Genomic DNA, 23,532 nt, shown 5'->3' on the forward strand with positions numbered 1-23,532 from the left:
CAGAGGTTCAGCTGTCACTCAGATCTCTCCGCTTTGGTTTAACATTTCCCTTTTTTAGCTTATCCCAGTGACCTCACTGTGGGGATTTTGCTTTTTGGGGATTTTATTGACTCTGCGGAGCTGGGGGAGCTCGCTCTCCTTTCTGGCTACTTTTTCGCTTTCGTGTTTGTCATTGTCAATCTCATTTATCGACATCCGTTTAATGTCCAGCAATTTGAATGGGGCAGACCTGAGTGGCATTCACTGCCTTACTCTATCATTCGCATTCCAGTTCAAGGTTGGATGTGATTTTCTCGGAAGTGTTTGGAGTTTTCTTACATCCGCTTAGATTTATCTTAAGGGCAGATGGATGATTACTGTCTTTATCGAGAATTGCAGGGAAATCTTTTCTTTTGATGAATTATTCGGTTACGAGCAATCGGCTAACATTATTATGTTTAATAAAATTACTAAGCAATTCAATCTTAAGCTGTCTAAGCATATGCCAATAGCGTACGAAACCCTCTTCTATTTCAGGTAAAACTCCTAATTGAGATGCTCCACAGTGTCTGCATGATTAAGAAAACTTTGGGTTGCCACGGAAGGTGTGTGTTCGCAAACAATCATTCCAGTCGGAATCGGGTTCCTTCCTCGAGCCTAACCACCAAGGCTTGGAACAAAAACATTCCTAGCTAAAGAAGCTGTAAGCTGCCTGGTAATTGAAGCTGCATTGTTTGGCGTATGTCCAAAGACACGGCTTCAATCCCTGACATTGCACATTCCCAGCCACCAGTTGGGCTCTAAGGTGGCGGTAGGGATCCAATTGTGTAGGCAAACAATGGTCATGTTGGGGGAGGGGAAAACCCGGTAAGCCAAACCGCCGTGCCGGAGAACTCTCAAGGGTCTCAAAGTGTGGTTAGTCCTACGGAATGTTGAGTACCTTTGAGTGGAGGCAACGATTGCCTGGGTTTTCAGAAATTAACAAGACATTTATGCGGGGACACACACAAAGGTGTGTCTTCGACAATCGTATCCCCATCTTGTTCATCATCAACAAACTACTGTCTTGGCATAAATTAGCCGAGTGAGAAAGCGAGAGAGAGAGAGGAATAAGGTCCTTCGAGGAACTGGAACACATGTCCTTTGGTTGTCAAACAGGGCGAAAGAAATAACTTGCAAGCAGTGGAACTCCTTGGCCAGGTGGAGGGAAACCCAAATGCAAATTGTGTGTCGCAAAGTTGGCAGTCATAACTAACTCGGCGAAGACGGAGACCGAATTTTGTTTGCCAACAACTCGGGAACTCTCGTGAAAGGAGCTGCTCCTTAATGAGAATGTGTCCAAAGAGGGCGGATTCGCAAAGATTGTTGTGGAATGTTGTCAACCCTGTACCACTGCAAACTTTCCATCAAGTACAAGCGAAGTGCCTGGTTTTCATTCCCAGTCACGCCAAATTGTCAGAAGCTAAGAATTTGGCATGAATACCGGAATTAAAGGAGAGGACGACTCTTCCAAAGGGCTGGAGACAGTCCCAGCCTGTCGGCAGCTTCAATTTCATTAACTAAGTGGTCCATACCAATTAAGTTCTGTGCATTCTGGAATAATATAAATTAATTAGAATATGCTAATGAGGCTAGCCTCCGCGTGGCATTACCGTGCAGGGTCAACTAAACTCGACTCGCCTCGCTGCGAGTCAATTGACTTGAATAAATTAGCGCTAGCGGATGCATGCTCGATTCCAGGACAGTTGGCTTTAACCGTCTATTGACCCATTCAGTTGGCCATTGAAAAGTAAATTCAGCGTCTTGCTCAAGGATTTTCCGTTTAAGTCAGGGGGGGCTCACAGATGTCTAGCCCAAAATGTTTTATGGAAGCTGTTTGATTAAATGATTGATATACATTTTATTAAATGTCAAGCCCATGTAGACTGTTCCTTTTGATACCAGGATTTTGGAAGTAAACATTTACCTGCAGTTGGCAGGCGAATGAAACTTGTTTGATCCGAGCGAATTTTTCGGAAATTTAATTGAGAAAATGCTTCAGGCAAAAAATTAAATCAAAAGCCAAGATGGTGGTTGAAAATGAAAATTGCAATAATGCTGAAGAGGCATTGAATTTGTTGATTAAATGTTATAAAAGATAAAAAATTATGTTCTGATTATTTGTGTCTATGTGATTAATGGCTTGTATACTTGCCAGAATATCGAAGTATACGCAAAATTTAAAGAAAGCCACGTGATTGTACCTCAAAGAGAAAAAACGATATCATTCCAACTGCATTTCGTTTATCAGACCACATCATTTTCAATCGAATGTCTCACTAAAGACATCATCTCGCTGTGGAAATGTGAAGATAAAGTCATTTAGGTTCGAAAATGGCAAAGACTATTGCATAAATTCGTTCCCGGTCAAACGAAGAGAGTGGGCCACATCGTATTCTAATTCGATGGCAGAACACCCAGACAGGCAGGCATTCGACCTGGCCAAAACCCCTGCAGTCCCTCATCCTAGCCAGAATTGCCTGCCAACTGTCTGGAACACTGCACTCACATTGGCCATGGTTTCTGGGACTGATGGGCGGGAGGGCGTTCAGGCGGGAAGGTAGGTGGCCAGCCATTCAGTCAGACATTCAGACCAGGCCAAGTAGCAGGCGTCAATAAAGCCAAATTCACGTCTAGATGGTCTCCATCCCCCATCTCCCATCACCACATCATCATCGTGTTCGACCAGTTTTGGGGACAGGCAGACGAATTCATTTCGTCAGTTTTGGGAATCATCACTTATCGAATTTTTTTCCCAGAGATATAGATTGGTTTGCCACCCCCTTTAGAGTCTTAACTAGAAAGGCAGCAGAAAAGTTGTACAGACAATGGATACTCCTTTCGAAAACCAACCAATTACCGATTGTTTGCCAGCCTTTAAGTTCAGCTTAAATTGGCAACCGTTTCACCCATTCCACAGTCAAACCTATCAAATACAATTCATCCACCATTTAACACCATTGTTATGGCTTTCAAACCTTTAACTGTCATCAGCAAAGTGTAGCCTCTTGGGCTTTCAAAAACAATTGTTTAAATAATTATCACAATTAAATCGTTGTATTCACATGACTGCACTTTTGAATTGAGCCACATAATGGGATTACCAAAACCTTTCTGGCATTTTGCCTAATCAGACAAATTAATCAGAAATCACCTGTTCGTAGCCCTTTCGTCTGTGTTGAATGAAGTTGGCATCAGCTTTAATGATGGCCCTTGAATTTGTAATTGACCTTAATGGAGCGAAATTAATTTCTTATCGGAACATTACAGCAATCTGGTTTGATCTCACTTGACACAATTAGGGCGCACAATTTAATGTCAAACATTTCTTCAAGACATTGGACAAGCCATAAAATTGTTAATTGCCATGAACTCGTATTGAGGAATATCTTGAATTAGAATAGGGTGTGGTCCCCCAAAAACTTGAGATGAAGACCATGGCCAATCATACTTCAAATTTCGATATATTTGTCCATATACAAACTATTCTCATACACAGACACAAAAAAGACCTTCCAAATACTCAATAGTTAGCTTGATCCTGGCAGGGCGATGTGGGCGTTGTTCCCGTTTCCATCCTCGTCATCATCCGAGTCCGTCAGCAGGTCGGATAGGCTGAGATCCGAGGAACGTTTCTCGAGTCCCTCCTCCACCAGTTGTCGTGTCGGAAGGATGGCGGGCATGGCGTACGTCTTCATGCAAAGGATGACGTGCTCACGGAATAGTTTTTCCGAGTGCTTCATGATGGCGGCGGCCCGGTGATTCAGTGAGTCGTGCGGATTCGGGTGACGCAGCAGCTGTGGCAGAAAGGTTTCGAATATGTTGACCAGGTCATAGCTGGATGACCAGGCCTGCTTCAAGACATTCATGCAGACCAGGCCCGTGATGAACTCGATGTTTGGGTGCAGGATCTTGGTGACAAAGCGAATGCGCGGCGCCTTCAGCGGATACTCCTGCGGCATAGTCACATTGACTGTCCAAACGCCGCCCTCGTAGGCGCTGCCCAGTGGCCCCTCGAGGCAAACATCCAGATTGGCCATGTTGTCATCCACGGTGGTCCGGTAGCCCGAGGCCAGCAGCCGGTTAACATCCCGGTCCAGGCGCCGCCCCGCCATTGGCAACGTTGTGTTCACCACCATTTGCTCAGCCATCATGTATTCTGGCGCTCTGTCCTGTGCCGCCTCCGAAATGGATCTACTGGGATTTTGAGTGCACACGTCTGCTACACAGAGGTACCTTCAAAACTATGCAGCTGGCGTTTGGGTTGGTTAATCTCCATTGGTGGAGTTGTGTATGCGATTTTGTACTCACATAAAATCAATCCAGAATTTTGCTCCTTTTTCATTGAAATTTATTACAAATATGTATAAAACTACCGCCTACTCTAGCCTGCCAAACAAAGCCAGGTAACAAATTCAAAAATGCTTGGCTTGCTTGATTTAAATCTAATTTGAGTTTATGTTAAAAATAAAATTGAATATTCGAAATAAAGAAAAATGAATTTCAGGACATTATAATTCGTTTCTATATAGACTTATTCTAACTTGTGTCAGTATTACAATTTTAGTAAAGAGTACCATACTCGTATGTGAAATTTAAATATTTGTTTATTTCAATCCTTACTTTTTTGATTTTGTTCTGCTGCCAATTTCGAAAGCCTAACCCAAATCGATAGCCCGTGAAAGTGAGAATTTATAGAGCTTTTTATTTCTGGTCTCCCTAGTTTTGCCAGGTTTTTGTTTTTTTCGGACGTGTCGCATTGCGTCTAAGCGGATTTTGGCTCTGGGCCGAGTATTCATTAATTGGGCGTGGGTCAGATAGTTGGGCAAAGTATTTTGGCCGTAATGCCAACTGTTTGCAATTGGGCACCGGGGATCCAGCCGAATGACCCAAGGCAATGACAAGTGAGCACAAGAAGGATGAGCTGCGTCCTTGCAACCGAAATCACCCACTTCTATAAGTGGACATTGCAAGTTGAATGCTTTTCCGACTGCTGGCAATAAATCAAAGATCGTCTGCTGGCGTTTCCATAAAGGAAGCTGTGATAACTCCAATGAAACCCCAGAGTGAGAGTGCATTAAAGTTAAATGGACTCGTACTAAATGCTGCAAATTGCTGCCATAGCCAACAGTCATGGATACAAGCACCCGTATCTAAGGGAATGCATCTGTATCTGCGCATCTATATTTGTATCTCCATCTCCATCTGTATCTGTATCTGAATCTGTGTTTGTGCATCTCCTACAATGGTCGGAGCTGAAACAATGGTAAATAACGACTAGAAAATTGTAAAAAATGTTGACAATGTTTCTCATGGCTGGCGAATCCTTTGGCCCGAAGCTTTATTTTTAGTGCGACAGTAAATGCGTCACTCCCCCCGCATTTTTAACCCCCCTCGGCGCCGTTCCCCTTTCTTTTTTTCAGTCTGGGTTTGGAATGCGCTTTGTTGCAGTTTTCACAGTTGAGTGCGCTCATTGTTTTCGCTGTCAGCGAGCGGCGCGTCGACAATGAATAATTAGAATTTTGTTGAAGGTCCATTGCTCATTTCCCCAACCCCCCAATCCTCTAACCCCCTGTAACAAAATCCATGGAATAAGCCCCACCACTGTTTGCTAGGGCCAATTCATGCGACTTTTAATTTGCCAGCCATGGACAGCAAATCAAACAAAACCGATTTGGGATTACAATGAAAAAACGCTTTGAAACTCGCTTGAAATACCGAAAATTGGAGTTGGACATCGAAGAACAAAAACGTCAATATCCTATATCTGTTTTATATGCTTGAATTTATTTATAATGGCTACGGTAATAATATAATTTATTTAGGTAGGTACCCCAAAAGGGGTACACCTTTAAATGACTATATCCTTTGCTAATCTGACATAGAGTACGGAAAGCAAACTTAATTACAGGAATCAATAAAAAAACAGCTTTACGCTCATCACAAAGTTAGCTATACAAATCAATATAGAAAGTTTCAATTCCTTTATCTACAGAAAAGTAATTGCAATATATATACGCGCGCCATTAAAATTCCAGACTAGTTTGCCTGCCAGCGCTGTCTTTTAAGTAGATATATATAAACGAACTTTCGCATTGAATCCGCAGGCCAGCAAACAAAAAGGAAAGTAGCCAGGCTTCAATGTGATTTTCGAGTGCATAAATAAAATCTCAAATAGATGACATTAAAAGCTTTTTAGCCGCCATTAAAGCAATATGCGAGTCTCCGCCCCGAGAACCAGTTTCAGACTATTATAGGAAGAAATACGATTATCGCGGAAAATTAACGCGAAATTAATGCAAACTACGCGCGGCAGCCCAAGGATGACTCTCAGAAATTGCTGCCCGGGGTGAAGATGGGTGGGTTATCTCTTTGGCAGAGGCATTAAGGAGTAATCTCAGCATGGGCGTTAATTTCGTGAATTGTAATCAACTGGGTACTGGGAACGGGCACCGTAATGAAGCTGTTATGGCGCCCAAGCATTGACCACGTCAAAGTCAACACTTCAACAAGTGAAAGCAGCGAAACCAGGGAAAAAAAAATCCTTTACTAGGCACCAAAACAATGGCCAGGCTCAAACAGTTGTGAGCACAACCACTCTTTACTCGAGCCCCGCCCAATCCACGAATTTTCAAACAATGGACCAGCTAACACAATGGCAAGCGACAAAAGGTAACCGCGAAAAGGATAACTCAAAAGCCAGAAACGTGGAGTACCAGAGCGCCATAGCCATCGCCATCGCCAGCACCAGTCCAGGAATCCGGACTCGTTCGGGCCAGAACAGGGCAAACCGCAACCGCAGGTCTAACCCGCTGGCATTTTGGCAACATTCCATAACTCAGCCCAGCGCCAACCCGTTGTCGCCCCTTTGTGCCGCCCCTGGAGGCATTCTTCGCCGGAACTGGTGGACACTCCCCGTGGAGGTAGTGAAATACACACAAATTTGTGAAATTAACTTGATAATTTTTAATTAAATTTCGCAGCAGGCGCTAAAATGAACAACAAATTTTAGCCAATAAAGAAGGAATTAAATGGGATTTTCGTTGTCATCGATTATAAAGCTTGCATTAAAACGAATATAATATCCGTTGATTTATGCATGATTTTGGATTAGCAGGGATCAGTGTTTTTTGATTTCCGTGGCTTTTTGGTCTCAATTTCTAATGATAAAAGCATTTTGGCAATTTGTGCCAATGCATATATTCTAATTAATTCTTTCCTCTGACTTTTCACTCTTAAATTCTATAGTATATTTTAAAATAAGTTAGAAATCTAAAATGAATTATATTTTGTGGTATAAATGAATAAATAAAAAGAAGGTTTCTTTACTAATAAATCAAAAAGTAGCAAGAAACCCGAGAACTACAAGCCAATTATTTTAACAAGAACGACGAAACTCAAGGGGGAAAGCAGTGGTGCTAATAATTGTTTGATTTAAAATTAAAGTGAAACACGGTGTGAAAAAACTGTGGACCAGAGAAAAGTGGCAGCCAAACTCAGGGAAAACTGGTGGGGGGGAAACAAAGTAAATTGTTGCTGTTCCCCAGTAATAAAATATTTGTCGAGCGCCATTTACAAAGTCATTTTCAAGCTCAATGTACTTTCAAAGTAATGCGCTCCACCTGCCCGCGCTTAGAACAACCCACACCCACTCCCAGCCTGCCCAATTGCCCCAGCTTTTGGCCCACTGGCAGTTGTTCTAGTTTTTATTGCCAACGTTCGCCATTTTACGGTCTCGTTTCAGGTTGCCTGGTTTGGCCGATGCTGATGCCGATGCTCGTGCAACATTTGCTTGTACCTTCGCTGTTTATTTTTTGTGTCGCGAGTTAGGTGCGATATTTGGGGCATAAGCGCCATCGCTTGCCTTGCTAAACACGTGCTTTCATTTAAAACGCCGTAAATATGTCGCGTAAATATACGCGCTTTTTCTTTGATGACATTTGGCTGTAACGCACACATACTCGTATGTAAGTCGAATTCCATTTTTATTGAATATTTTTTTCGTTTCGAATGAGATTTGTGATTGCGTGCACTAAATCCCAAGGAGCTCGTATGCTTTGGGTATATTTTAAAATGTCAGCAGAGGACTTAAGCATACATTTTGGGATGAGCAACCCAGAAAAATCGAAAAATACTGTCTTTAAGTAAATATTGCGTATACGCCCGAGTAACGCTACAAAATAACTATTTGTATTAGCAGGAAAGTTCTACACCTATATATGTAGCTATACTTGAGCGGCTGGTATTTCACAATCTTAATGCAGTAAACCTCTCAGCGAGATTAATAGATTTTTATGGATGGAACAGTTAAAAGAACGACCTAAATAGAACCTTCGATCTGTTTAAAAACAGGGCTTAAGATTAACCCATGTTCCATTTCTGACATATGTCGACGCTGAATACTGAAATGGAAGAGTGAAAAAATAGCGAGGAAAGTAAAGCCAACTTCATGACCAAAAGACGTGCAAAGTGCTGGCGATTATGGCAGTCATAAACCGATTAGGACACATGAATATTTATGGATGAACGCGATGCGAACGGAGCTCGAATGGAGATGCAGCTGGAAATTGGAGTGAAGCTGAATGGAATGCAACAAGCGAAGTAATTTTCCACTCAGTGGGGTCATAATAATATTTCCAAGATGTGACCGGGGTCAGCCATTTAGAAAACTACTTTCATATTCTTAAAGTGTCGCAACTTGTTTTCTCTTTAAGATCCAAGCTATGCATGTCGCTTGCCAGTAAAAACAAGGATTTCTTGCAGCGATATTGAGAGATATAGCTGGAAACATTGGTATGCTGGTATGAAAGGGCCTTTGTTTGCACTTTGTTGTTCCGAAATGTTGCAGTTTTTTCAAGTAAACCCAACAATAGGGAACATCAATAATACGTTTTTCATCGTCTCTTTTTCCGCAATATAAATAAAACATTTGCATTTTAAAGGCTTCACATCGATCGCTCAGCAAGGGAGTTTGTAAATAATATTTTTTCCTACAAGGATAGCAAGCACAGATGATGAATGACGATTTCCCTCTATGACAATACCGATAAATGCTGTCAACCAAAGACCACTCGTAGATGAATATACTCTTGCAGTAATGTTTATATGCCTACATGTAATCCCGTTCATCATTTGGGGCGAAAAAACGGGGTGGTGACGTTTTGACCTTCGCCAGCAGATGATTTTGGCTGGTTGATTTATGCCGGCAATGGATTAAATCGATTTTAATCGCTCCCAAATGCGAGTGCAGTCTAGTGCTCAATAAAACACACGCGAGTCCTTACGCGCCATATCCTTGGTCCTTGGCTTCCTCAAAAAGGAAGTGGATTGTCTGAAGTGGGCGTGTGTTTGAATAGCTTCAGTTGACTCGTTCGCCGATAAATCTCTTTATCGCCATAATCGTTAAATCGTTCACTCGTCACGGACATTGATTGCCCCCGCCAGCCAACAATGAAGTCCAGTTCAGCTAAGACTTTAATAAAACATTGTTCGAGCCATATTTAACAATATGGAAAGAAACAAGTAGAAAAGCTTTAGTAGAGAAACAGGAACTTGAGCTACTTGTTACGTAACTAATCAATTATAATATACCAATATAATTGCATGACTCCCAACAATCACATATGGATTAGTGATTATTCAGTAATTCTTTTGCTCTTACTTATGGAGTGGTTCGTATAATAAACCTAAAATCTAAAACACCCTCATAGGCTAACGTATGTTCATTGTAAATCCCTGCTATTTTCCTTTAAAATATACAAAAAAATCTAAAAAAACCTACCATTCAATCTTTATATAATAGTTAAAACAAACTTTTAAAGATGCACAAATGTATACCATTGTTAATGAGCTTTTATTCGTTATTCTAGGTACATTTTTAGCGCCATAGAAAGAGTGACTAAATTTGGAAATTACTCTCGCCAAATAATGCAAACTCTTGCGACAGGCCAGATAAAATACAAAAGCCTGCTGCATGAACAGCTTGGTAAACAAATTTCCATTTGGTGCCGAACATTTTGCAACAAATCTGCCCGAGACCGACATCAATGTAAAGTAAGTTTATGGCAGCGTGTGTAATGTTTTACAAATTTTCTGATTTATTGTAAAAGTTTTTTATGCGCATTTCGGAAGCTGTTCAAATAGTTGAATGCGATATGTGTGCAAAACATTGTCTGTGTTGACGGGCATATGACAGTCGGACTGCAGTTATTTTATTTTTAGAAAAATATACATATATTCAAACAAGTGTGTATATAAACCTTTTGCCTGAGTGCAACATGCAATTAGAGCGGATAAAAAGTTAGAAGTAAAATATTAAAACTACCAAGTGAAGGTCGGAAAAGCTCTTAGTTTTCATCCAGAATATGAGCAAAAATTGTGTTTAGTTAATGTCGGTAAGTTTACACACATGTTCCTCTAATTTGCCAGCAGCTATAATTTTGCAATTAAAACGTATCAAATTGAGCAGGAAAATTAAATGAGTTTTGCTATTCAAATATGATTAGGGGTTAAACAAAACTAAAAGCTTCTTTGAATGGAAAAAAATGTGCAGCTGTTTAAATTCAATCTTTTTGTTTCAGTTAAAGCATATTTGTTCAATTTAAATCAATTATCCTTTGTGAACGAAAAGTTAGGGCATTTCAATTAAAATCTTAAACTGACTATTTTCGGTGAAAATTCCCAAAAGGCCGAAATTCTTCAAATCGAATTTAAAATCCCTTCACACAAATCCAACCGAAATCAAATAAAAATTCAACTCGACCGCAGGAGTACGGAACCAGAAAATTCTGTAAATAAACAAAGCAAAGTTTATTGAACTTTACCGCAAAACACAAAGCCAGCTCAAAACTCATTTATATACATTGCTATAAGCCATAAAACAAAGCAAGGATTATTTTGCCACAGTGCGTGTAAAGTTAGCTGAATTTTCTCCTCAAACTTGGCGGGACATTTTTCTTGATCAATGCTGTCTGGATGTTTTTAATTTCAATTTTCGCTTTGTTTTTCAGGCCTGTTGTGTCATCTTGATTGACAAATTGAAACGAATAGCTAGAGATATTTCAGTCAAATGCCAAGGGTATTGATTTTTGGCCATGGATGGATTACTGGATTGGGAACTTCACAGCAACAGATGCTGCTACTGCCGTTACTGCTGCTGATGTGATATTAACTTAATTTATCCCGCTTTCACTTGCTCAATTCAGCAGTTTCTCCCAGTTTCATATGAGCTGAATTATTAATGAAACCCCGCAACAGGAGCAACGGGAGGTCAGTGCTGGAGTAAATTTATGGAGGGCTGGCAGTTGTATTGTGTCAAAATTTGTTACCAAACGAATGCCAGAACAATAATTAATTAATTAACTTGCGTCACAGCAAAAGAGCCAAGTAGTAAGTAGCACGTGCTGCAAATGCGTAATCACTAATTAAAGCGGCTGCATTCTTAAAGCCGCCATCTCGACTTGGGCATATCTTATCTGCCAGTTGGCCAGAATCAGCCGAGTGGAAAGCATTATTCGCGATTTGAGTACTCGAAAACAATGGCCCAGGGAGCGGGGGCAGAGGACACCTTGGTCCTTCGTCCTTGGTCCTCGGTTGATAATTACAAGGACAAGCAGATAAGGATAAGCGACAACTGCAGTCCATTCACCAAAACCTAATTCAAGGAACAATGGCACAGAGCCCAAGCAGATGGGAAAGATGCTGATGATGTTGACGATGGCAAAAATGGAATACCGAATGGCAAACAATGCGGCAAACTTTTCCTATTCCTAATTAAGCTGCAAGCAATCAGAGAAGGTAGCAAACCGAAGAAAAGGGTACTTAGATGCGCCAATTGGTACGCGAATCGCGCATACGCCCCATGTGCAGCCGCTTATTGCCTATCAGTCTGTTAATCACTGTCTTAAATGGCTATCAACTTAATTGGGCCGGGCTTTGTTTATCTATATGCTTACACAAATAAAAAAAGCACTGTAAAAGTCAAATGAAAGTTTTCAATAAGCGGAAAATAAATATAAATCGGTGAAAAGCTGGTTGTTTCTGTTAAACACTTTTACATATTATTGAAAAGCATTGGTGCATTCTTTTATTAAATGTTTTGCTTCATTCAGGGCAATGAATGTAAATATAATTAATCTTCACTGATTAAATGTATTACTTATGTACCATTTAATCTTTAATTTTAAAACAGTTAATTAGCTTGGGAACTTTTTAAGCGTCACAAATATTTAAGCTCATTAAACTTCAAAAATGTTAAAGTACATAGTGTTTTCCTATGGGAAACGGGTGTAAAAGCGGGCTAAGCTGGAAGATCCTTTGCTGAAACCAGAATGCCATCAGGACACATTCACTCCATCTTCTGCCTGTCCGGAAAAGGTAAATTCCCCATCCTACTCCGCAATTCCCAGCTCCACTCCTTTTAGTGTTGGTGTGCGGAGAAATAGCGAGTATAATCGCAATTATTTTTACCTGCCGGCACTTTTAGCACATTCCGCCGGGCAAAACTATGTGCGAATACTTCTTCGACTGGAAAATGAAATAGTAAACGCCACAGAGAAAACCAGGAAAGGGGGCTGGCTTTAAAATGGGTGCAATATAAAAGGTAGAACAATTATAAGTTCTGCTTGGAAAACAGTTAAAGCTGTTGCGCTGTTCATTTTCGTATGATCTTATCCAAATTTAGAAAGTAACATAGTATAGAATATAAACATAAAAATTTGTTGTCCCTTATAAATAAACAAAAGCAATTAGTCAAAAAATCCGATATCAAAAAGGACTAAAATGCACGAAAGGCACATTAAACAATCATTAATTTCAGACAAATAACGCAGTAATGCATAGCTCATTAGCGACCAAATCCATATTAATAGCTATTTATTTAAATAACAATGTAAAACGCATTGTTTTCATTAACCCTGTAATTAAAAATGATTTAATTAAATGCAAAATAAATATGAAAGGAACATCGAAATAATTAAACAATTAATTAATACAAGGAACGTTTATCGGGGCACATGTTTCATAAATAACTAAATGAGCATTTCAATGATATCCATTTTAAATAACCTCCACTCGAAGACCTTAGCAATTTATAAAAGTCATTAGGAAAGTACATTTAATATGTATAAAATATTAAAGGCGAGCAGAATCTAGGGCAATTTATTTGGAAAACTTCCGGAAAACTGCCACATAGAAGCCAACAGTTACTGGCACTCAGTCAGTTGCTACTGCTGCTCTTTCAGCATGTCCTTTCCTGCTTTGGCCAGTCGTTGTTTAGAGAGGAAGAATTATAATTTTCCTGCGTACCCGGCAAACTTTTCACTCAGACCAACACAACAAGCATACGCATATATAGCATATAGCATGTAGAATATAACACATAGCACAGAGCATATATGTACATATATACATACACACATAGTTATTTTTCACAATGTCTGATGTGTTTGTCTGCAAGTCGCCTTTGTCGAAAGCAACTGCAACTTATTTTGCATATCTTAAAAAATAGAACATACGCAGATCCCATCCCCATGCAGCCTTGGTCCGCGCTGGAGACCATTATAATACAATAACATTGCGACGGGGAAAGGAACTGAAAGCCGGAGGGGCTTAATACTCGGATTTGATAGCGACTCGAGTGCAGCTGCTGGCGCAGCCATAAAGTTTTCGGTCTATAAGGAAGTTATTGCATTGCCCCCACTGCCTTCCTACTCCGCTTCCTTTTTGAGCCACATTTTGCTTACATTTAAAAAGACACAATTTAAGAAGCTCTTATTGCTCTTTCTCTCTCCGGCAATGAAAGTGATTATGGAGATATGCGAAGCACAAAGCAGTCCTTGCAAGGAGTCACTCGAAATGTCTTCGTAAAGTTGAACGGAAGTTAATGAAATGCGACCGCTGGCAAACTGCAAGACAAAAGCGCAGCTTTAAGTGAAAGTTTTCAGAATGCAGCCGAAAGTGTTTTATTTCGCCACATTTTTGTCATTTTTTGTGCCCCAGAGCAAGTTATAGTTATAAGAACCGCATGGTTGCTATTCCCTTTCAAGATAAACTGCGAAAAAGCCCATTATCGTTAATTCGTTTATGTATTTGGCAAGAAAAACTGATTTTTTTAAGCCACAAGTGTAGTCGGTCGCATGGTACCTTAAGTTTAGATACCAAGTTAGCAGTAGAAGTATATACTTTATAAAAGTATGTTGAGCATAGTTTTATTATTTTTTGTTTCAAATTTTTGTCCATTTTTGCTGTGCAATTCCATCATACCCGTTCAACGTTGTTGTCAGTAATGCGAATGATGCCATGCTCTGGTCAGTTTTTAAAATATCCCCACATAGTTGCATGCCAGACACAATTTCGAAAAATTTTTAATCTACGGTTTTGTTTTCTTTCTAGACGAGCGAGAAGAGGGGGCGTTCTGTGGGCGGCAACGAGGGCGATGGGTTGGAAAGCACTTTCGCATTACTTTTGTTTTAATATTGCAGCAAATGGCGGAAAGCAAGTTGGCATATGTGCGAACATTTTATATGACTACTACTGCCACACACGCGTCCGACGAGTCCAACGCGTCCCACATCCAGATGGAAGTCGACCATGGTTTTATTTTTGGGTCTGGCCAAGCGGCGGGACAGCAGCGGCCACATGGACAGGAACATGGCTGATGCGGATGTGTATTGTTCCCTTCCTGCCCATCACTTTGGGTGTGTGCGTGCTCAAGTGGGTGAATTTACGCCTGTGTGTGTGTGTGTGTGTGTGTTTGGGCGGGATTCGCTTTCCTTTTCTGGCGTCCAAGGCCACTGGGGCAGCGCATACGAGTATAAGGGCAGAAGCGTGATTCTGCATTTTGGCCCCCCGAAAACAGTTTCAAATTATGTTTGAAAAAATTATACAAAAAAAGCGAAAAAAGAAAAAAGAGCGGCGTGTAGCTGCGCAATGGAAAAGTTTTTAGTGATTTCCCTCAACAATAAAATAACTGTGCGGGAAAATAGTAAATACTTTTATTAAAACGTTTTGCAGCTTATTTTTCCCACCAGCGCGGGTAAACATATTTCAACTTTTATCATTTACATTCTGGTCCCCTCATCGCTTCCTCATTCCCCAATTCAGGCGAGTAACCTCCCACGCCCAAAGCAATTAATAATAAGTTAAGGACCGGACGGGAAAAAGTAGTTCATGATCATATTATTATGGTTTCGAAAAGGAGCGGAAAAATATTCATGTGTGAGGAGAGATGGAAAATTAAAATTCGATAATTGTCGGTTATTTCGTGGGATTCTTCATGTCCATATAAGAATAAAACGTTAAGTGTTACTTACTCCAGAGCATAAGTGCAGTAATTAAAAAGGTATGGTTTTAGTACAGATAACGTTATTTTCCTGAAAATATCTCTTCCAAACTAGCACAACTCAGGATTCTAGTTCGCAGTAGGTCACTTGTTATGTAGGCCAAATACATACCCATTAAAAACTGAATATTAAATCCAAGAGAGTGGTCTCTAGGGACCTGGCTTTATAATCCCCAGGGACTTACACCCACCGAGAGAGTGGTATAATGAAAATAACAATAAAATATCAGTTATAAAAACAACGGACCGTTTCAATGAAACTAAAAAGGGGGAATACAATGGAGGTGGGAAGGGGCAAGCCACACAATGGGAGAAATTGAACAGAAATCAATCAGTTGATGGAATGCTTTTATAAAAATTACAATAATCATGAGTACGTTTAATGTACGTTCAAATTTGAAATGGTTGGCATGGAGAATGACTACAGGGGAATTCGATGCACACGATTGTATCCTTGATTTGTCCAGATTATCGCAGTCTCTGGTGAGTGTTTGCGTAGAATTCAATTCACAGCTAGCGGTACCTCAACAATTTCAATTAATTTGTGGCCAAACTATTGAGACTTCTTCTACTCATTGAAGTCTTCGCTCAACTGTAATTAAAATCGCTTACATTTAATCATTTTAATTGTGCTTGTGCAAAGCTTGGATTACACGACTGATTTATGATCCACTTTTGGGTGAAAAATAAAGGCTGCGGGGGAAATGGATATTAGACACGTTTTAGGAAGAACCCAACATCAAAGCAATGGAAATGCGGTTTACTCAGACCAACGCCATAATTACAACTCTAGACCAAAATAAGACATTCCAACCCCCAAAATTATCTCATATCTCTGAAATAAAATGCCAAATGTGAGTCCTACAAGCCAATTACAGCATGTCAAAAGCATTCATATGGTAATGACATATTACTTATGACTTCAACACTTAACGAAAGAAAGGAGTATGTTTTTCAAGTATTTTTAAGAAAACTAATAGAACAGATTTCACTTAAGAACCATTAACATGGGTTGTTATCCATTTAAGCACAAAAAAAAACAATATAAAATGAAAAGTTTTTCATAGTAAAAGTAAACATTCACCTCAGTTTATTTTATCACTTTTTCTTATTGTTCTTTTTTGCTGCTTTTTTGTCAGCGACCTTGATGAAATTGCAGATCTCCGCAGAGGAAAATGACTTTGGTCTTTCAATTGGTGCTCCCAAGGCCCGGGACCATATAAGCTGGGAGAGTACTCCCAGCGCTCGAGAAACTCCAAAGAGGACGGTGTAGAACTTCAGCTCCTTCAGACAGTAGTGTTGCAGCAGGACGCCTGAATGGGCATCGACATTTGGATAGGGATTTGCCACCTTGTTGAGCTTCTTGAGCACCTCCGGCACGATCTTCCACATGCGAGTGACCAACTTTACGCCAGGATCATCCTTGCAGTGCTTCATGGCAAACTCGTTTTGCAGGACGAACCGAGGATCGGTATCTCGGAGTACGGCATGTCCATAGCCGGGAACAACCTGGAATATTAGTTAGTTTGAATAAACCAATAGGATCTTACTGCTCGTAAGAGTATATATTCCAAAGTCAATCCCACCTGGCCTCCTTTCAGCGTATCGTCGATGAACTTCTTCAGCTCTTCATCTGAGGGGTCATCGCCAATAGCCTTCCTAAGCTTTGTCAGCCAAACCAGCACCTCCTGGTTGGCCAATCCATGCAGTGGTCCAGCCAGGCCGCACATGCTGGCCGAGAAAGACAGGAAAGGATCGCTGAGCGCGGTTCCAACCAGGTGGCAAGCATGTGCGGACACATTGCCGCTCTCGTGATCCGCATGCAGGATCATATATAGTCGCATGAGATCGACGAAATCCTTCTCCGGTAGTCCAAGCATGCGGCAGAAGTTGCCGGACCAGTCCTCCTCATCGTTGACCTCCCGGGAACCTGCACCATCCTTGAACACGTTATTATAGATGGCAGCCGCCACGGTGGGCAGCATGGCGATTAGGTTCATTGAATCCTCATAGGTGTATTTCCAGTAGTCTGCACGTTTGGCCCCTTTGGAGTAAGCCTCGACGAACTTGCTCTGCGGATTGAGACAGGCGCTGGCGGCGCACAACTGGGCCATCGGATGCACCCGCTTGTCCATGGAGTCAATCAGCCGGAGGCAATAGCGCGGAACTGTGCCACGCTTCAGCCACTCCTTGGTGATTTGCTTCGCATCTTTCTTCGTGGGCATCGATCCGCTCGCCAGCAGGTAGAAGCATCCCTCGGGAGTGCCTTCATTCGTGCCCTCTTGCACCCGTGGCAGTTTGGCACACACATCCTTAAGCAGTTTCCCGCGGTAATAAATACCCTTGTTTTTGTCCAAACTGGTAAGAGAAAAAAGTGGAAATAGGCCAAATTTCAAGACCATTGAACTTCATGCCAAACATACCTGGAAGTCTCGCAAAACAGAAGCGGAAGTCCTCGCATTCCTCCCATCACGCTACTAACACTTATCTGGCCAATAATCTTTTTGCCGTGCAGACACCTGATACCCAAAAACTTTTCCCGTTCTATTGGAATTTTCTTCGCCAACTTGGCCTTTAAGCCTTTGCCACTTTTACCATTTTTGCAATCGGCATAAGAACGAAATGAAACGGCCTAAAAAGAAAGTTAGTGCAGATTCTAGACCATTTATATAAATTACCTTGAAGACGCTTTTGTAGTTATTAGTTTTTTGCATAGTGAAAGGAAAAATTAAATTTAGAATTTATGGATAAAACCGAATTTGAGAAACACACATAAATAGGCAGATATTTTAAACACAGGCTACTTTATGATGTTCAAATTTTTTTAATGGATTAAAATGGTAGCTCAGAGTGGAATAACAAAATATTTTTTTTAGTCGTATAATTCTCTTCCATTTTCAAATCTATAATTTCAATGATATCAACCCATACTATTTAAGCCTTAGATTCCATTGTTCATAGCTTCAGCTTTCTCTTCAAAAACAAATGATTTTCTTGTTTCAATCACCAGGGATTCCCTGATTTAAGTGCAATATTATTCCATTATCATTCCATGGCATTTCAATGTGCTCGTCTGAGGCCAAAAAGGCTAAATAGTTGTCCGCAATTTGTCGAGTGTTTCCAGGGACCAACTTTAAGCTACAACCAAAATTAATTCCTGTTTGTTTGTCGCTTAACGAAATTTCTGGGTCATTTGTGTGGCACCAGAAGCCCAGCCCACCCACTGGCATACACACACTTTCGCTCTCGACTGGGAAAACTGTGTATGAAATGGCAAAAAATTAAATATCTATTTGTAGTTTTGGGGCATTGGAGAATTGGGGAATTTCACGTTACTTTGGCTCATCTGCCAGAAACAGAGGGCTTTTGTGTGGAGATGTGGAGTTGTGGGGAATGCGAGTATGAGTGAGTGGAATTGGTACTTTGGTAGCGTTTTTCATCTGCCATTGCCCACTGCGCTGCACTTTGGGGAATTTTTTTTGGTTTTTGCCACCATGGCAATTGCTGCTGCTGCCCAGCAAATTTATATTTGTTTGTTTGCCGTTCTGATTTTGTCCAGCTTTGGGGCAATCAGCGCTCAAAGGGGCCGGGCGAGAAAAAAAAACTATATAAAACTTTTCTTTTAATTAAAACATATTTTACATACACATACAACGGAAACAAAAATCATAAAAAATTTGCAAATAAAACGTATAAATATACAAATATTTTTGCTCTGCTTCACTAACAGCCATCAAATGGAAATTAAAACTTTATCGTGCGGTAGATCTCGCCACGCTTTTTGTGCACCTTTTTCCGGCTTCAATTCTTCGTAAATGGGCATTCAGTCAACAAGTATTCCACTCTGACTTTATCCACTCATTATTCCCCTATTTTTTGTGCCATCTAGTTTTGCTTTTTATTAATTAACATTCAATTAGCGAATGCGATTGTGGCCTTGCCGCATTCAAGTGGCGTTTAAGCCTTTCACAAATTTTCGAGCCGGCCATTCAGATATTCAAATGGTACCCAATTCTAAAATTTCCGTTAAAATACGATTCACCTTTTTTTCTTGCTGTTTTAGTTTTATCTCCTTTGCTGCTTTTAGTTAGCAGCACTTTATCGTTTTTTGCCTCGACACTGAAAATTACAATTTAATTAATGCAATCGCATTAAATATTTAAATATTTGTTTAAAACAAATGGAAAAAACTTTTAACTCATTTAACAGTATACATCATATTTATAGCACTTAAGTTTTAATGCAAATCAACCACATTTCTACAGTCTTAAGTCAGTCTAACAATTACAGTTTTAACTTTATGACTTGTAAGTAAGTAATAAACTTGGTAACAAGTTGAAAGAACCTTTTTTATATAACTCAATTTTTCACGTAATTTCTATAACATTTCAGAGATTCTTTTTTAAGTGTCGAGACTCAGCACTGCCTTTTCTATGTCCATTTCGCTCTCCATAAATTGCCCACTCCGATATTTTTTCCGCTTCGCCTTGCTGCTCGGTTCATTACAAGTTTAAATAATCTCCCCTTTCTCCCACCCATTTTCGCCTTTTGCTGGCCGTTTTGGCCAGATATAGAGGAAAAGCAGAAGCTTAAAGTGGACAACGCCCTTGAATGCGAAATCGAATTTCGCACTTAAGCAGCTGTCAGCAACGGTATCTATCTTGGCCCAAACCCCACCCAGCCGACCACTCGACTCCCACCCATTTTTGTTTCGTTTTGTTTTTTATTTGCTGTGTCCCGGAACTTGCATCAGTGGACAAGTTGCAAGCTGGAAACATAGTAGCGAAAGGTTGGCAGCAATTTGGTTGCCTTAATGCATAATAGAAAGTGTCGTATCCATGACAGCCAAACTTTAAAATGATTTTATTAACTTAACTTTGTTGCGGACCAAAACATACACAAAAGTGAAAGCACTGAGAGTCACAGCAGCTAAGGGGAAAGTTGTTCCTACCGGACTGTATTTAAGTTTTGGACCTATCCCACGAGCTCATTTCAGTGTATATATTTCGGATTTATTTTGAGAAACTACGGCAATAAGTATTTCCTGACGAAAGTGCCATTTAAGTTCTGGCAGGGTGGCTAAGATTTCTTAAACTTGAACGGAATGTCATATGCAAATGCAATTACAGTAGTTTCAGCAGCGCTTTCTTATTTTCTCTGTGCCACCCAATCGATGGCTCTGCATTTCGCCACTTGACGGAGATGGAGCGTTCTATGGGGATCCTTTTTCCTTTTACCCACGAACTTTGACGTTTCCACTAATGAAAGTTCGTCCAAATACGTGCGTGGTTGTGTGTGTGTAAAAAGATGTGTTGGAGTGTTGGTGTGTGTATGGGTGGAAGTGTCAAGGAGTTTTCGTTTAGGTGGATATTGCTTGGCTTTTGTTGACATCACGTCGAACCTGTTACGAGTGTCAGTTGGATTTTCCCTATTTTTTCGTTGCAGCCCGAACTTCACGTGTCTGAGGTCACGGTGAGTCGATGATTTTGACAAATCGGTAACAAGGACGTGGCCACCCCAAAAGGTCAGAACATATTCTGGTTCGTAAAAAGACGTCGGCAAAACCAAATATCTCAATTTGCCTTCACCGCAGGCAACGAAAGTCTTATTGACTAGGGAACAACAGATGGCTAAATTAAAGCTACTCTTGAATCTTGTTTTTACCAAATAGTTAAAGCTGAAAAATGTATTTACGTTAAAAGGAGTCAAGTGTCCTATGTGACTCCTTCGATTAATGTCAATGCATCATAGTAAATGCCCTTGATTAATCTTATTTTAGGCATAAACCTTGTTCAATATTAATTTTAACTGCCTTTTGGGTATGCAAACAAGTGCCTGTGTCTGTGTCTTCTTGGCAGTGGAGCCAATTAATATATGTACTCTGTAGGTGGAAGGTATGAATCAGCAACTACTTGAGCGTTTACAGTATAAAATGCATTATTATTTTACTATCGACCTCAGCTCTTGATCATAAATGCAAAGTGCATTGAACACCGGTGCACATGTGCATATGATAAGAATATGTTTTTACACGGGAAATATGGCCATGAATTTTTCATATTTGTACACGCAGAGGCAAACAGACGGCTGACGATTGTAAAAATTCACTCGAGGGCCCTGGCAGCACGTTGATTGTAAGTAGAGATTTTTAATTAATGTTTTATTGCCGTTTGGCTCAATTATACATTTAACAGCGCCACTGCTACCTTGCCTGCTTGCATTGAGTGCCTGATTAAATGGCTGGATAAACTCGAGCATAATGAGTAATTAAGCGGTTAAGTGGCACTCATAAAAGCCTAAAGCTTTCCAGTCTCTATAGGTTTATGCCAAGCGCAGTCCGCATACCGCACTCCGCAGCTCTGAATGGATTTCTTTAAAATAAAAGCAAATCAAAGTGAAATACATTCAAGCACCATTTGGTCGGCAAGTGTTTGTTGCAGTACCAGAGCAGTGGCAGTGCGGCAGGATCCAACAAGTTATTCAGCTGGCTAAAGACGCTTTTATCTCGCTTTTGCCGCACAGACGGAGCCCAGAAGGAAATGCGACCAAGTGGGAAGCAGTTAACACAACACACATGCGCTTCAACCCACATCGACCCACTTTTTCACCCACTTTAAACCCTCTGGCACTCGTCTGGCATAGCATTTCAGACCCACTCTGTCTGTGGGTCTCTCGGCCAAATTGTGTATTAAGTATTTTGAAAAATTTTCAGTAAAATGAAATAATATAAAAAAGCAACGTTGAAACGAGAATGAGGATGCTGATGCGGATGCGGATGAAGCAGCAGGAAGTGGCCACACAAACTCGCATATAGACATACGGAAGCGGAAGCACTCACATTACTCAACGTAGCAGAAGTGGCGCAGTCCAACTTTCAGACTGATTACTACTTCACCACCAAACCAGTTTTTGGAGACTTTGGCTGAAAGCGCTGAAAAATATAAATTTACTTCAAAATGAAATAATTGAGATTCTAGTTTAAACATGTTAGACTTAGGCTTAAGTTTATTGTTACATAAACATAAAAAAGTTCTTTTGTCAATTAAACAATGCCCAATTGCAAAAGTAATACAATGAAATCATAGCTAAGTGGGACTTGGTCTCTGTTGACCAGTGTAACAACTCATCAAATAACTTTTCTGATTTAGCGTTTTTTCTTCATTTTATGTACCCTTTGCTTTGAATACCACAGATACACATCAATTTAATTTTATGGCCATATCTTACATATTCTACTTGGCCCAAGGGTCCCATTTTCGCTGATCCCTTTTGGCATTTGAAGTTATTTATATGCGTGTTAAGATTTTGAACAACTTGCAGAACGATTTTCCTTGATAATGTGTAGCCAAGTTTTGGTTACCTTAATAAAATGGCCAATTTTATGATGGTTTTTCTACGAATTTCGTATTGAGTATAATTCAGTCAATTAAATTGTTTGACCCTAAGACCAGCAAAAGGCCAATTTTGGGCCAACGAATTGCGTCATTGCGGCAGCTTCTGGCCATTTCTCTTTCAATCTTCACTTTCCTTCAGCTTGTGGCGCATTTCGGCCGCATTCATTCCTCACTTTAAGTCTCGACATTTTGACTCGCAAATTAAAATAAATGGCATCACATTTTTTTCTCCAGATTTCTGCTGTTGTGCTCCATCGCTTTTATCTGTTTTCCTCCCCTTCAAAGTGGATTTTTAAACGACATTAAGTTGACTTAATTCCAACGCCTTAAATTTACCCAGCATCAGTTTCAGTTTCTATTTGTATAGGGCAAGATAATAAAAGAAAAAAATTTGCCAGGAAGTGTGGCCAGCGAAAAGGTCAAGCAATTTGATTGTAACAGATTTAATTACAAAGTTCCGACCAAGTCGTGTGTTAAATTTGACCGAAAAGTTCATAAAAATGCATAATCTTAATGTCCAGCTAATGAGGCGTAAACAAGTCACGGGTTTGGGCCAGCGTGCTTTCAACTTTTCTTTTAACAAATTAAATGTAATTTGTTACGCAAATTGAGCACAATCTGAAAAAGAGCAGATATACAAACGCGATGATGTGAAGCTAAATTCGTTTAAAAATGGTGGATTAAAATAATGTTAATTATTTCAACAAACGGAAATGCACATTAATGTTGTGTCTCACAACGAAATAAAAATAATATTGTTGGGTGTGTTATAAATAAAAA

General features: G+C 40.2%; 2 protein-coding genes across 2 annotated transcripts; both read right to left on the bottom strand.

Moving 5' to 3' along the window:
- Positions 1-3,463: 3,463 nt before the first annotated feature.
- On the bottom strand, positions 3,464-4,436 carry LOC6536755 (ubiquitin-conjugating enzyme E2 H). The gene is made up of 2 exons (XM_002097291.3): positions 4,330-4,436; positions 3,464-4,270 (listed from the first exon to the last, which is right to left on the bottom strand). The coding sequence occupies exon 2, from the start codon at positions 4,170-4,172 to the stop codon at positions 3,549-3,551; it is 624 nt and encodes a 207-aa protein (XP_002097327.2). The 5' UTR covers positions 4,173-4,270; positions 4,330-4,436; the 3' UTR covers positions 3,464-3,548.
- Positions 4,437-16,415: 11,979 nt separating this feature from the next.
- Positions 16,416-18,161, bottom strand: LOC6536756 (probable citrate synthase, mitochondrial). Its single transcript, XM_002097292.3, has 4 exons — positions 18,037-18,161; positions 17,782-17,990; positions 16,945-17,716; positions 16,416-16,867 (listed from the first exon to the last, which is right to left on the bottom strand). The coding sequence occupies exons 1-4, from the start codon at positions 18,070-18,072 to the stop codon at positions 16,457-16,459; spliced, it is 1,428 nt and encodes a 475-aa protein (XP_002097328.1). The 5' UTR covers positions 18,073-18,161; the 3' UTR covers positions 16,416-16,456.
- Positions 18,162-23,532: the final 5,371 nt, after the last annotated feature.

This window comes from Drosophila yakuba, chromosome 3R (genome assembly GCF_016746365.2).
Source record: "Drosophila yakuba strain Tai18E2 chromosome 3R, Prin_Dyak_Tai18E2_2.1, whole genome shotgun sequence".
Taxonomy (NCBI): domain Eukaryota; kingdom Metazoa; phylum Arthropoda; class Insecta; order Diptera; family Drosophilidae; genus Drosophila; species Drosophila yakuba.